At 43.7% G+C, this 16193-nt stretch overlaps 1 protein-coding gene across 1 annotated transcript in view; it reads right to left on the bottom strand.

The window, feature by feature from the left end:
* The window catches only part of LOC144724777 (transmembrane channel-like protein 1), a 72818-nt gene that overhangs the window by 39319 nt on the left and 17306 nt on the right, over positions 1 to 16193 (bottom strand). Inside the window, exons 6-13 of the mRNA XM_078604163.1 lie at positions 14715 to 14796; positions 14379 to 14485; positions 13960 to 14058; positions 12686 to 12828; positions 11022 to 11169; positions 6544 to 6738; positions 4684 to 4863; positions 3224 to 3397 (exon numbers count right to left, since the gene is read on the bottom strand). Of these exons, the coding sequence (XP_078460289.1) occupies positions 3224 to 3397; positions 4684 to 4863; positions 6544 to 6738; positions 11022 to 11169; positions 12686 to 12828; positions 13960 to 14058; positions 14379 to 14485; positions 14715 to 14796 (1128 nt within the window). The remainder of the gene's footprint in view (positions 1 to 3223; positions 3398 to 4683; positions 4864 to 6543; positions 6739 to 11021; positions 11170 to 12685; positions 12829 to 13959; positions 14059 to 14378; positions 14486 to 14714; positions 14797 to 16193) is intronic.

Here is a 16193-nt window from a genome sequence, read left to right as displayed (position 1 = left end):
TGGGATCTCGGTACCCTGAGTCTCCAGACCGGCTCTTATAAGAGCGTCAGTCTGGGCTCTCGGGGCCACGCCACCGGCTTTCCCTGGTCGGTCCTGACAAGAACAGCGAGCCAGGGGAGTTCCGGGGCCTACTCTAGCTGGTCTTCACTCTTTGCTGGTTAAAACTAACACTCGACCCCGAGCCCTCCGGCTCACCACCTTTTATAGCAATCGGCCCCCCGGGGGGGGGGGGCCGTGGGGGATGCAGGTGCGGACGTCGGTGTGAGCACCTTCTCTGTGTACGGCCATAACCACGCCCCTTGTGTTTGTTACCCATCCGTGCCCATACACCTTCACAATTACACCTCTACACATGCAAGGCATGATGAGAGTTGAGATTTCCTGCTGTCTGTTAGTACACCCTTTGTGTGTTGTTAAATCTCACAGGCTCTCCACAATTCAAGTCGATGTCAAAAAGTGTCCTTACAGTGGCTTGCAAGAGTGGTACACGTATATATACTCTATTCCACAAGAAAACATGTAAACCAGTAAGTGTAAATTCTGGACACCTCATGACAATTCTTTCTTTGAATTGCCATAGTGTGCCTTCTGTTATTATCCAGTTCAGCATTTGGCTGTGGGTAAAGGGTCATTTAACCAGCCAGATGGAATTAGCAGCAAAGTCAACGACTCACAATTGGAAGCTTGCAAGTTCAAATCCTGGTTGGGGGTTGACTAAGCCCACCAGTTGAACAATGCATCCTGCACAAAGTTTCCGTCGTCTGTTACACAGCACAAACATGCTGGGCCAACCGACAGATTTAGCTTCTGCTGTATCCGATCTGCCTCAAGTGGCCTCCAATCTCCGATTTGCCTTGTGACCTCCTCCTCGTTAAGCCCATTATCTCTGGAACCGGACAAGGTAACTTTCGGTTCTCTGTCACAACTGTGGTTGTCTGGAGTTCACTCCCTCCTCTTCTCTCACGGCGTCAGTGTCGACTTTTTGTCAGAATCTGAACACTTATCTCTATCTTTCATTTATTCTCCTGCGCCCCTGAATGTCCTTTTTGCGTTTAATTTGCGTGTGTTATAAATGTAATAATGAATGAATCATCCCTGCAAGGTTTATAAAAACGAGTACCACTTTGTGGAGTCAACACTGGTTGTGCTCTGGATAGACTGACCCACCACCATAGCAATGTGAAATTTCCACCATCGGCTCAAGGCTGTAAGCAAGCAGGAAATGAGCACCACCTCAACGCTCATTCGAGTGGGAAGTGATTAACCGACTTTTCCAAAAGTTAATGGAGGTCTGTATGTGGGGTCGGTAGATCACCGCTTTAACAAAAACATATTAAAAAAGTTGTATTTTACCAGGCAAGGCCCACTGAGCTTATATATCTCTTTTTCAGAAGCGACCTGGCCAAAAACGATAGCTCAACGAAGTGGCTTATCATCACGTGGAAATGTATAGCAGCCAAACACTCTAAACACATCTTCTTGGTTCTTTCGGTAAAGTCACGTAGAAGGGAAGTAATAAAATAATAAAAATAAAACATAATAAAATGAAATAATTCTCACGACGTTTCGGCTACAACGCAAGCAGCCGTCTTCAGGTGAAGAATGAGACACTACCAAGCTAGGAGCTTATATATAAACTGGGTTGGAGGTGGAAGAGCGCCTTAACAAAAAAGAATGTGCATATGAAGAGGAATTTAGCATATTCATGGAAAATGCGTAGGAGGTGGGCGGGGGGGGGGGGTTTCAAAGGCATATTATGCCCATGCATTATGCAGGATCAACAGCACCAAGGGGGGGTGCAGGGAGTAGCATTAACAAAGGAAAGGAATGTTATTGATATGTAGCTGCAGTTACTAAACAACCACGTAGAAAACTAAAGTATAAACTACATAAAAAACTAAAGTATAAACTGCATAGCACCATCAGTATACTTACTATACTCTACAATAAGCTGAGTTACTAACAGCAAGTAATACATTACAATTCTACGTCGTAAAAATTATATAATATGCTTCCATCTAAACTTTATTCTCTTACATCACACGAGCATATACCGTACTATATACTGCCATAGATAAACCCAACATTAAATTATATACTGTATTACTATAAACCACCCTATACCTTATACATTTCAACATAACACTATGTATTATTCTACCCACCCTAACGTGTATCGAAATGGTTTATTATGTCCTTCCAATGATTGCTAAGCCAGAATCCATCTTCTCGGTTAAAATTGTCTCTGTGTTTGTATATGTGGATCGCCTCATGAACGAATCTCTCATGATAGCCAGATGGCTTGCAGAGAACCTCTGTCTTGGAGAAGTCAATGTCATGTGAGCCCACTGAGTTGTAACAGTGATCTGCCACGGCTGAGGTGTTTGTCCTACCGTGTTTCAGGTCAGCTTTATGTTCACGGATGCGGTCCGAGACATGTCGTTTGGTTTCCCCAATGTAACTGCTACCACAGAGGCAACTTAGTTTGTAGACACCAGGGTACTGTATGTCTGGAACCACATCTTTTACAGACGGTACCAGATCACGGATTTTATGTACTGTATTGAATCGGACCTGGATCTTGTGTTTAATCAGGATTTTGGAGATCTTTTTTGTGACCCCAGCAATGTAGGGTAAGGTGATGGTCTTGAAAGGCTCCTCAACAGGATCCTTCTTGATGGTTGGAGTGATGGCTTTGCGGATTGTGTAGTCGGAGTAACCATTAGCCTTAAGAGCTTGGCGTACGTGTTTGAGTTCACTGGAAATGTGTTCATGGTCGGAGATGCATTGGGCTCTATGATATAGAGTCTTGATGAGAGAATTCTTCTGGGATGGATGGTGGTGGGAATCCGGTTTTAGATAAGCATCCGTATGGGTGGTTTTCCTGTAGACAGAGTGGCTCATTGAACCATCAGGTCTCCTTTTGATTAGGACATCCAAAAAGGGTAGCTTGCCATCATTTTCGACTTCCATGGTAAATCTGATGGCTGGGTGTATGGAATTGATGTGGTCGAGAAATTGGTCTAGAGCAGGCCGGCCATGTGGCCGGCCTGCTCTAGACCAAAAATAAACACATGACGTTGATTGTAAATTTGGAGGGAAAAACCTGAGGACCCAGAGAAACATCCACATGACCACGAGGAGAGAGAGAGCATGCAAACTAAACATATATAGCACGCGTTTTCAGGGGTCAGGATCTAACCCACGACTTCTTGTAGCTTACCTGCCCCACCATGGTCTCCCAGCAGGGCCCACGCGGAATGTCCATGGGATCCATGGGTATGAGCGGGGGCATCGTGGCGTTCTCTGCCAGCGTGCCGTTTAGCACCACGGGGTAGAATGGGTGCAAGATGAATTGCATTTGAGTCGAATTTCGAAGCTTGCTTTCCTCCACCAGCTGCTCGCAGAGGGAGAAAGACGCAATCGGTGAATTACTACACGTGGAATGTGCATCAGGGAGCTGGTAATGGAGTGTGTTGCACGTGCCACACATTCACATTTAGATCTGCAGGAAAGTGTGGAATCTGTCATCATCTTCATTCAACTGTCCCTGAACCATAGTGGTCATTGAGAGGGGGGTTCCACTGATGCCTCCTCGGCTGTCAATTCTCATATTTGCCAGTCGCCTGCAATCTATGTCAGGTGTTGAGCTGGCTTGTCAGTCCACGTTCCCACATTTGTCGTCCATTGATAGTGGGTTGTGTCCTCTCATTCTTTTCCCTTCTACCATGCCCTGTAAGAATGTGTTGGATAGACACCCCCTTTCGTGCCACGTGTTCAAATCATGGGAATTTCCTTTTCTTCGCGGTTGTGAACAGTGGTCTGTATTCTGTCACCGTTCCCAAGATTACAGCCACAGTGGATTTGTTTTTGCGTGGAATTCCATTCTAGTTCGATGTTTTTTTGGCGATACTACGTCATGTTGTACAATCCAAGGTCCACAATAAACATACCATCCGTTTAGCAAAATATTCATACCATAATTATTGTTTCTTATAAAAAAAATTCTAAACTATTTAATTTCCTGGCAAAATAATTATGAAATAATGATTAACTTGCATTATGATTAAAGTAAAAAAAAAGTTGATACCCATTAAATGAGCGCTTTGACGTCATAGGGATGATATGATGTCATAATTTTGTGACAGAGTGTACAATATAAGCATTACAGTGTACAATTGCAATGATTAGTCGACTATTGGCAGGCTAATTTTAGGTTAACTTACGTTAAATCACTAAAGATCAAAGTACAAAAACAAGACGATAAAAAAGTGCGAAATACAACGACAAACTTACGGAGAACTTATCGTGCAATAATCATTGTATTGTGAGATGTAACATTTGTATCATGAAATGTTACATTTCGGCGATCGTTCACCGAGGCTGCGTTTGTGTCACATTCATATCAATCAGCAAAGTGCTGCGCATGATGGCTTTGTTTGTTGTGTAAGTTCGTTGCTGGACCACGAGGGCTTCCATCTGTCTGGGTTACACTTGGACAGTCTGGTAAATGGGAATCTGTGTTTGTATGGCAGGAACTGATTTGTGCAGAAATGTGGTGCCATTTAATCTAATTGTATTGCAGGAGACTGCACCGTTGTGATAGACCTTGGCTGACTGTGAAATACATCCGGATTTGTTCTATAGTGCAAAAAGTGGCAACCCCATGTGCCAAGCCCTTACCTTGTTGTTGATTTCGTCCATGAGGGCGATGATGAAAGTGTACAGGTTGCCCATGAAGAGAGCGAAGATGCGGGCAAGTTGCCACCGCAGGGCTATACGGGGGTGGTAGTTTTCCAACTCCCCGATCATGTCAAAGAGCGCCGGGCAAAACATGCTCAAGAGCGACATGACCACGTTCACCTGCCCAACATTGGTACACATCACCACCGACTCAACAAGCCAGAATAACAGCCATCGTAATAAAAATATATATACGTATAACATTTGCATATTCAGGGCACTTGCTTAATTGCCTAAGAAACCCAAAGCGCCTGACGTCACATCTTATCTCAACGATTCAAAAGGGGACCCCAATAGTGGCAGCCGTCCCTGTGCGGCACGAGGTGACTCAGCATCGGCCTGCATAAACCATCACGCAAACTCTGGTCATGCTTGGAGTAGCTGTTGGCTAACCATCAAACAAAGAAGGTTACTACGTCGCGCACTTTCAGATGCGCTTCTGCGGATGTCTGGAACGCTCTTCCTTCCGATATAATGAAGCCACTTGAGCTATGCACTTTTAAATAATTATCTAGATTGAAATCTCATTTCTTTAGAACTGCTTTTTGTGTTTATTTTGTTGTTCTTCACTCGCATATTCGATTCGCACAGTTGACTACGTACGGTGTGAAAGAAGTTCAACATACATACAAGTCACGGAATCTTTATCATCCACTGTACAATAGGTGACACCAATTCCATGGTTAATACATTCGCAGTATTAATCAGGGTAGCCTGCCAGAGTTTGATAGCATCGGCTGAATGAGAAATATGCCTGGGTTTCGTCTGTAGAAAAGGTGGCAGAACTAAATTCCCCTGATATGCAATAATTCTAATATCACTAATAATTCTAATATCACTGCATTCTCTCTGAATGTTGGTAATTTCCAATGAATCCTAAAAATCCTAAACATGCCAGGTTAGTGTAAGTTGAGCTCACAAATAACGTCATCACATCTATCCCTCTATTTAAGGAACGGAACAAGAGGGTTTCTCCACAAATCTGGCTGTCGCCTGATGAAGCTAGTTGTTATTACTGGTGAAACGTCGTACTCAGGTTGTAAATGTTGTGGATTTGCTCACAAACACACCGGTGTCCTGTACTCGTGACGAAGTGCCATGTTTTATTTACGTGACAAATCTTACTAATTGGCTGTGTCGGGTGGTGGCGGGTTTAACGACATATTTATATTTACGCGATCTAACCCCAAAAAAACCCTATATTACTCGTGTAATTTGTTTAACCAGGTGAGAACTCAAAAGCACGTGACGACTTCACGTTCACGAACTAATAAGTGATCCATCAATCCCATCGTGTCTACCAACAGAGGCTATTGAGGTATCTCTTCTTGTAAAGTAAAATAAGGGTACAAAGTAGAGTTTCCACCTTTTACGCAGACTAAACCCGGACATACTTCTCAACCTATAGAAACTGTGCGATATACAGCAATAAAGTTCAACACGATACTGGTTCCAGACTTTGGTACAAATCTATTTTTGCCACCTAAGCACAGATGCAAATTCCCGGACTGCACAGAGGCATATCTAGAAATATCCAAAGGCAAGAGTGGCCCCAACATTTCAAGCTTTTTTATAGGGCTCTACATTATGCATAAAATAAAAGCATTTAATGAAATTTTTCTCGCAATTATAAATAAAAGTACTTTTCAGGGTCTGAAGGAGGAGGCATTGCCCCCGTCACTTCCCCCCGCCAGTTCCACCACTAAGAATGTCGGAACCAAACCCAGAAAGATAACAACGGTTATGAATGTACAATATTAGAATGATGCTGCTGATGACGATGAGCTGATGTGTGCTCACTTCATTGCGCTCCCACCACCCGTAGTTGTCCCATCCATTGCGTGAGAACGTTTGTGCTCGCTTGACGACGTAGTAGATCAGGTAGCCGCTGCCCGCAAGTGACCAGGCGATGAGGAAGTTGGCCAGTACTCGCAGGAAGCGCTGGAGATGGACATTCTCTTCCTTGCGGTTCTCCTGCTCTTCCACTATCGATTCCTGCATGCGCACAAAGACAAATCTGCATAACACCTACATAGTGGCAAAGATAGAAAACAAGAACCGACAGTGTGGCCTACACAGCTTGTTGCACAAGTGCTGTTTGCGAACACCAGGTTAATGCCAGAACACAGCACAGGAGGGTGTAAGTGTCCTCCGCACCCAAGTGCTGATGTTTACTTGGGCATCCGGTGGAAATCTGACCAAGGAATTTGACCAAGGGCGCTATGGTGGCAAGATCTTAATTATCTCGCCTGGTATACAGGAGGCCGTGAGTTCAACCCCGACCCTGACTCCTGTATATTTTGAGTTTGCGTGTCTCTCTCCCTGTAGTCGCGTGGACTTTTCTCCGGGTGCTCCGGTTTTTCCCTCCACATTTAGAAACATGTGTTTAGAGTTTACACCATTGGAACCTCATTTGTCAGTAAACAATATGATAATTGTTTTTTTTACCCTTCTATCTGGCAACAAAACTTACACCTTTTTTACAAGGAGTCATGTTTGCATAGACCAGGCATGTCGAAAGTCCGGCCCGCGGGGCAATCACGGCCCGCGGGGCAATCACGGCCCGCGGTCAGATTTCATACGACCCGCAGCTTCGGTCTTATAATGTGTTATTTATGGATTGCTATCTCTGTCAGAATAAATAAATCATATAACTTCCTCCTTCCGCCACACGGTGGCAGCACCATTCTAATGCCGTCTGGCTTTGCATACGTGCCACGAATCCTTCTCGAATTATTTCTGCCATGGCGACTGCAAAAAAAAAAGAGAAAAGTTGACAGTGAGGGCCGCCGCTTTCAGGAGCGGTGGGAATTACAATACTTCTTCACTGGAAATCGAGGCAATTGTGTTTGTCTAATTTGTAAAGAGACGGATGACTTGTTTAAGGATTTCAACATAAAGAGACACTACAAAACTAAACATGCTACAACATACGACAAGCTAACAGGGAGTGACCACGCTGAAAAAGTTAAGCAACTCCGTGCTGCTCTGGCATCGCAACAGCGATTCTTCACGCGGGCCTGTGAGTCAAAGGAAAACATCACCAAAGCCAGCTACGAAGTGGCCATGTTAATAGCTAAACATGGCAAACCTTTTACTGAAGGTGCATTTATCAAAGACTGTGTCATGAAAATGGTGGAGAACATTTTCCCCGAGAAGAAGCAAGAATTTATGAATGTTTGCCTGGCACGCAACACTGTGGCACGGAGAGTTGAGGACATATCGTCAGATATTCAGAGACAACTGGGGGACAGGGGAGTGGCTTTTGATTATTTCTCATCAGCCTGCGATGAAAGCACCGATGCATCTGACACTGCACAACTAGTTATTTTTTTAAGAGGCGTTGATGACAACATGAACGTGACAGAGGAGCTGCTTGACCTCAAAAGCCTTAATGGGCAAACCAGAGGAACAGATTTTTTCGTTTCTGTTTGTGAAGCTGTTGATGATATGAAACTACCATGGAGTAAAGTTTCTGGGATCATTACCGATGGTGCACCTGCCATGGCTGGTGAGCGAAGTGGATTGTCCACACTGATCTGCAATAAAGTCAGCGAAGAAGCAGGTAACGCTTTTAAACTTCACTGTATCGTTCACCAGCAGGCTCTCTGCGCCAAACATCTCAAATATGACGACAGTTTCAGCAGTTCTTGCGTGACATCCAGGCTGAATACGGTGACGTAATATATCACAACAATGTGAGGTGGCTAAGTTGGGGGTCCGCACTGCAGCGATTTTTCTCTCAAAGAGGAAATTGGACATTTTTTGGGTGAGAAGGAACAACCAATGGAAGAACTGTCCGATCCTGTATTGTTGTCAAATCTGGCTTTTTTGGTTGACATAACGAAGCATCTGAATGCGCTGAATGTTAATCTTCAAGGAAAATATGCAGTGGTGAGCCAGCTATATGCTCACATCAAGGCCTTTGGAACCAAACTGCAACTTTTCCAAAGACACTTGTCCCAAACAGAGCCCTGCACCGCGCACTTCCCAGCTTTGAAAGAGGTCATTGACAGTTTCCCACAGGACAACATCGGTGTGCAAATGAAGAGTTATGCAACAGCTATGGCATCTCTTTCTGTGGAATTTAACAAACGCTTTCGGGACTTTGCAGTTATTGAAAAGGACATGTTGCTTTTCTCTTCTCCCTTCTCCGTGGACCCTGATGATGCTCCTCCACAGCTGCAGCTGGAGCTCATTGAGCTGCAGTGTGACGAAGAGTGCCGCGGAAAACACCAGCAGTGTTATCTTGTTGACTTTTACCGGCAGCTGGACAAAAGCAGGTTTCCAGAAATGCGGTCATTCGCTAAGAAAATGCTGAGCTTATTCGGCTCCACATATTTGTGTGAGCAAACATTCTCAGTCATGAACTTAAATAAGAACCGATTGAGGTCAAGGATGAGTGACTCCCACTTTCGTGGCATTTTACGCATCTCAACCACTGCCCTCAAGCCAGACCTGGTCTCTTTACTGAAATCTATATCTCAGTATCATCCTTCTCATTAGTATCAGCAAGTTATCTATTCCTTGATACATCTGAAATTGAGTGTTTTGAACGGTAACATCTGTCACTATTAACAGTGAAAAGCCTAAAGCACACTAATGCACTTGGACTTATGGCACTTGTTTTATTAAACTCTTGAATAAGATTTGGTTATAACTGTTGATGTTATGTACCTGTAGATGCGACACAAACTATTGCTTTCTGAAAGATCTTGTAAAAGGCAAGGGCAAAATTCACTCATTTAAAAGTTTAATGATAACAGACCACTTTGCATTACTTATAACTCCTGTTTAAAATGTTCATGAGGTAAAGATATTTAACTCATGGAAATGTAAGGTATTCTATACAGTTTGTTCAATGTTATCTAACTGAATGAAAGGCAGAATTGTGTTTTTAGAGTTGTTCACGTCTGCCTGAGTGACTTATATTTGGTTACATTGTCATTTGAAAAATAAAGGTAATTGTGACAATGAAAATTGTTTTATAACAGTGTGTGTTTTCACGTAACTTTTGTGGTAAAAAAATGTCGGAATGAACTATTGGCCCCTGGGCATCTTCACTTTATCAAATTTGGCCCTCTTTGCAAAAAGTTTGGACACCCCTGGCATAGACCAATAAACCACAATACCTGCAGTCATAATGCAAACAAAAAACATAAAACATAACTCTGATAATGTATGCACTGTCCTTGAAGGACCAATCAACTTCAAGGACAGTGCAGACATTATCAGAGTTATGTTTTTTGTTTGCATTATGACTGCAGGTATTGTGGTTTATGCAAACATGACTCCTTGTAAAAAAAGGTGTCAGTTTTGTTGCCAGATAGAAGGGTTAAAAAACAATTATCATATTTTTTACTGGCAAATGAGGTTCCAATGGTGTAAATGCTTACTCGACCTCTCATACTCTGATGGTGCATTGTCTTTGAGTTGTGTGCCTTTTGGCGTCATCTGGTCCAACCCATGTGAGACTAGGCTCTAAGGAAAGCTGTCTCGGGTGTGGACCAATCAACTTCAAGGACAGTGCACACATTATCAGAGTTATGTTTTTTGTTTGCATTATGACTGCAGGTATTGTGGTCTATGCAAACATGACTCCTTGTAAAAAGGTGTCAGTTTTGTTGCCAGATAGAAGGGTAAAAAAACTATTATCATGATAAGCCACTTCATTTGTGCTATCATTTGTGGTCAGATTGCTTCTGAAAAAAAGCTATATAGCTCATTGGGCCTTACCTGGTAAAATAAAATAAAAAAATTGAATTTAGTTTAAACGTTTCTGTTTTCTGAGCCTATCGCATGATGCAGCCGAGGAAATCTCGGAAAGAGCCATTCATTAGGATAAACTACAGGTGAACCTATACGGTAGTTCCAATTCTTACAAGTGTACAGAACAGAAGGCATATTTACGACCGTACAATTTCTTGTGCTGGTTTGTGCAAAAGACACATACGTAAAACTAAAAAAAAATATGGGAGAAAGACAAGGAGGGAGATCACCAGTGCTGCCTAAGTGGCCGAAATATTTTTTCTTTTAACATTGAAATAAATTGTATTAGAAAATCACCATCTGGCAATGAGGGGGTGCAATGTCGCCACTAGCAGATTAACATCGTAGGCGGACGGCATGCAAGGCCACGATTCACCGATCGCGTCAGTCCCACCACGCGCTCTGCTAGCCTGCGCACGCTCGCACGCTTCTTGGGCATTGTTTGAATAAATTAAGTTGCACAGGTTCCACCAATTGCATCAGTCCACAAGAGTGCTATCGCTACGTACCCGAAACACTGTGGTGGTGGACGCAATCTTGCTGTCGGCGGTCTCCGGGTTTCCGATTAGGTAGTCCCAGCTGGTGAACATCTTCCAGCTGAAGTTGAAGTTATCGTCGCCCTCTCCGCCCTGGCTTTCATGGACATTGCGCGCCATCCTGAAGCACGGCACACACCGCGCATCGTGGGCAGGAGCACAGCCACCCAACAGCACGCGAATCAACTTAAGAACATACGCGTACACGTCACGTGTGTAGTGATTACAGTGGCATGCAATCGCATGGCAGTGACACACGTACGGTGAGTCCTCACTTAATGCGTGTTCACGTAACGCGTTTTCGCGATAACGTACCTCTTCCATTCGGGAAACACTTTGCTCATAACGCAGAACATGCCCTGTCATAACGCGGAACGCACCCGTTGTGACCCCGTTTCTGAGCTGTCGACGACAAACTATTTTCTTGAGCTGTGTGACTGAGCGGTACGATATTGCACGTGGAGTGATACAGTAACACGGCGGCGTACCCTCATTTATTTGTCCTGCCATCTCGCTTTGTGTGCATACACCGTCGTATCTCGCCAAACTTTATCGTTACATTATTTTGGGGGAAATAATTTTCCTTTAACACGGAACTTTTCAGGAAATGTATCTACCCCGCTCAACGAGGACTTACTGTACAGCACTGCGATTACAGAAATGCACCTGCAGAATGGTGCACTGTACAGTGAGTAAAGATGCACAAACGTGGAATCGCTACAAGGGTGGCCACCATGCAATGCAAATGTTTGGTAGATATTTGTACCCCCAGATATTTGTACCCCCAGTTTTCTATCATGAACCGCCACATACTTAAGGACCTGGATAAGGAAGCTCATTCATGGGGGAGCTGAGCTTCTGTTAACACCTGATGATCTGTATGTAATTGCCCATGAAACAATCTTAATTTACGACCCCTCTCTTTGTGCCGATTTGTGTCCTCTCTCTCTGTGTGCCGTTGTGATGTCTGTCTGCTTGTATGTCTGTCTATAGTTTTCTAGTTAGATTTTTGTTGCTATTTCTTTTATACCTGATGATGATTGCTTGTGTTGCAATCGAAACGTCGTAATATGTTATTTTAATTTATTATTTTATTTTTAGACGTGACTTAACCGAAAAGAACCAAAGAATAATGCCCATGAAACGTCGTTAAAAATTGTAAAAATGTTGCCTGCTGTTCAACAATCTGGAGATTTCCTGAAATTTATATATTTGCCCACATGACAACTTGATTTGATTGGCTGTCAGGTGACCGAGGGTATAACTTTAAATTGGTATTATACCGACATGATCTAACTCAAAAGTAAATAATTACGACACATTAATGGAGTTGGCCAAACATCCCAATATAGGACCATAGAGTTTGGGCAATTGTTGGCACCGGTTCTGGCTGTTTTCCAGCTTGTATGTGGTTCCCATGCCTTTGAATCTCCCTCTCTCTAAGAGTGCATGAAAACTGCGTATTACTAATGATAAATAAATATATGTACGATTATTACTTGCACTTGTTGGCTACATATTCCGTATCATTTCACTCCAAAGTGAAGGATTCTTCTGTGTAGAGCACTGACACTGATGGGCTGGCGATGCCAGGGTGTTGTCGGCGCATTTCGGGGGTGGCTCTCGGCGGCTCTTACGTGCGAATGAGCACCATGAAGCTGTAGGCGAAGCAGCCGAGCCCCACTAAGAAGTACGCGAGCGGCAGGCGGTACTTGAGCCAGCCCACTTGGCGCTGGTTGTCGTAGTAACCGCAGAACAGCACCGAGTACTGCGCTAGACCCTGCGAAACGGACGCGTTGTATCATTAATTGCGGGAACCGATTTACACACCCGGTCATGAATTTACACCGAGTGTAGAGAAATTCACTCAACACTCCGGGATTCATCTGGTGCGAGTGTACGCACCTGGTGTTTAACAACAACAACCGCGCTCGTAAACATTGATCCAAGCGACCACACATACACACACGCCCAGAACAGAGAACAACACCCCACACAAAGCAGAACACACGGGCTTGCAATATATCAGAATGCACTAGGTGCACACACAAAACAAATATTACTGTGAGATTTAATTAATGTAATTGTGGTGTCTGACAAATTGAATTGTTGATTGTAACTTCAAATTTACACACGTAACAAAACATAGCGTACATCAGGGCCGGGCGACGTGGGTGCTGGGATAGACCCTGCACCACCAAGTGTAATTTTGGCTCAACCCAGGCCACTCTCCTGGGTGGTGAATCACCGTTATGGTTGCCCACACAACCCAGCCTTCCTGCCCCCCCCCCCACTACCGATCCGAGAGAAGCTGCAGCCGGGCCTCACTGCACAAGGCATGTGAAATTATGGTGATCTAAAAAGGAAAACTCCGCTTGGGCCAGACACGGGAAAATGGAAAACAAAAAGAGCAACTATCTTTAAAACTAAACTACTTTTTATTTTATCATGTAAGGCACTCTGAGCTATGTAGCTCGTTTTCAGCAGCGACCCGGCCAAAAATGATTGCTCAACGAAGTAGCTAATTGTGTGGACATTTATAGCAGACACATACTCTCAATGCATGTTGATTCTAAATGTGGAGGAAAAAACACTCTAGGACAAGGCGAGAGAAAATTATGATGGGGCCCCGCACCCACAGGGACACGTTAGCGGTTAGCCCATCGGAGCCCTAGCAATATTCCACAGTGACCGCACAAACTTCCAATAAAATAACCGGCACAATAGTATGGCACAATTATGTGCATGTAAACCATGCACCATGCGCCCTTAACAACAACAGCCGAATTCAGAGATTGTCCACTAATTGACTATTAAAACCAACGAGATCTCACTCACTTGCTGCACAGGTTAACCAGTACAGACACGGGCATGACACACACACACACACGACACTCCAAAATTCACATACCATAAAATTCCACAGGGTGGCAAAGTTCATGGCGGTTGCAGAGTCGTTTCGGGGAACGGCCTTGCGTGGCATGCTGCCATAAGGTCGGCCCATCAATGCCTACATGCACCAAACAGAGTACATACACGCATGATGAGACTGAATGTTGAAACCGGTCCAGAGATTGCTTGTATTAAACAAATGCTGCTGGAGAAAAAAACACTCTCAGATGTCCATGGGGATGATGAGATGAGTCAAAAATACCTTGTTTTAAGTGCCGAGAAATATATGGACAGTAGGTATATAGTCTGCTAGTTATATTATAACAGTACTTTAGGCCTCCATAGAACACACACACTACACACAAAGCAGATCACATGCATACAATGTATAAGAATTAAAATTATATACATAACATAGCAATAGCCCATTATACGTACCTCGGGCACCATAACCAAGCCAAAGGTCAAACCAAAGAGAACCATGTTTATGCCGTACATCCAGCGCAGGAAGATGAAATAGGATGCAACCGATGAGCCGAAATGACCTTCCAGAGCACACACACACACAGATGCACACACTCAAGCATGAACACAAACATATATTGTATATGGGCCTGACAAGATTGTGCACACATTCACCTGTGTTGTTTAATTGTTCTTAAGGCAGCATGCAGGGCAATGTTTTAGTTTTCATCGTGTTATGGATACACAAAAATGTATAGTGTTGAGCCCAGAGGTGTTGAGAGAAGCTGTGCACGATGTGTTTTCACTCACTCTCAATCTCCTTGATCTTCATCTCCCAAGGAATGCAAGCCGTACGAAAATTCTCAAAATCCCGTTTGAATTTCATCCATTTCTGTGGAACGACGGTGCCAGCAAACACGTGATCGGTTAAGTCTAGTTTCAACATCAAGACGTCGTCGAGGCCAAAGCCGTTGATGTCATTGCAACTCGGTACCAACGCTCTCCACCCTCCGCCAGATCTGCTGCACAGGAGACGCACATCGACCTCCAAGATTTACCCTGACATCTATGATAACTTTTTGCCAGTATCAAAAATGATGAAAATAAGAATAGGTTTTAACATGTCTGACAATAAAACAGGTAAAAAATCTTAACACCTATTTTATTACCAGAAAGGGTAAAACCTATTCTTATTTTTCATCATTTACTCTGGCAGTTTCCCACCCTCTGCTCTTAGGTCTTCTCTTCCACTTGGTCATAGGACTCATGGAGCCTACGACAATGCCTGTCTCGGCAATTGGGCCCTCCCAACCTGCACACACGGCTCACCCAGCGTAGCTCGTTTTGGCTAATTAGTTCTCCACCAATGACCTGCCACGGGTCTCTTCTGGACTCTTGCGTTGTGTATCCTGTCTCACCACAGAATTCTTAATATAAATCACAAACACCTGTGCTCAAATGCCAGAAACTTTATTTCAAGTTGCTTAGTTAAGTATCCATCTCTATTATCCATACAGCAATAAAAGATAGCACTTCTGTCTCAAATGCCCTTTTAAAAAATCGGTCTGGTTCATGATGAGGATAACTTGTTCTATTAAAATATTTCACTTGCTCATCTCACCAGATTGATTCCGAATATTATCTCCCAAACACATCCTTATTCTCACCATCAGCCACGTACCCCTCACTTACACTCACCCTTCACAGCCATGCTCCGCACGCATCAATACCCGGTGTGAAATATCGTTAATGATATATAACATGCTGCTCATAATAATACCCGGTCTAGGTGTTAAGTAACCACACGGCGATGAATGTCGGTCATTTTCCAGTTCTCTTTAAATGTGGGTGAATGTTTTAGGCACAAAGCCAATGTCAGTCTTCAGTGAATTGGACAAACCCCAACAATACCCGATTCATAACTCAGTTTAGGTTGGGCCACATAATGATCTGGCTACATTTTTGTCACGAATCCCCACAACACCCGATATAACCAAATAAATGAAATTGTCATATGCACAAGTGTTTACACGGCGATCATTGTCAAGCTTCTACACACGATAACTGAAATTATTGGACTACGTTGAGGGGTGGAGAGTTGTACAACTAGTCCTAAAAGGCCAGATCACTACGTGGCTTAACCTCAACGAGTAAATAAAGAATCATAATATCGGGTGCGAATACCTGTGTGTTAAGATAACAACACCTGTAACAGCCATGCCGCCATAAAAAACCGGACCTGGTCTTTGTAAGAGAGGAATGCAACAAACACAAACGCAGTGCATTCCT

This window comes from Lampetra planeri, chromosome 21, assembly GCF_965212315.1.
Source record: "Lampetra planeri chromosome 21, kcLamPlan1.2.h2, whole genome shotgun sequence".
In the NCBI taxonomy this organism is placed as follows: domain Eukaryota; kingdom Metazoa; phylum Chordata; class Hyperoartia; order Petromyzontiformes; family Petromyzontidae; genus Lampetra; species Lampetra planeri.
Note: the sequence above shows the minus strand (reverse complement) of the source record. Positions and strands in the feature narration are given on the sequence as shown.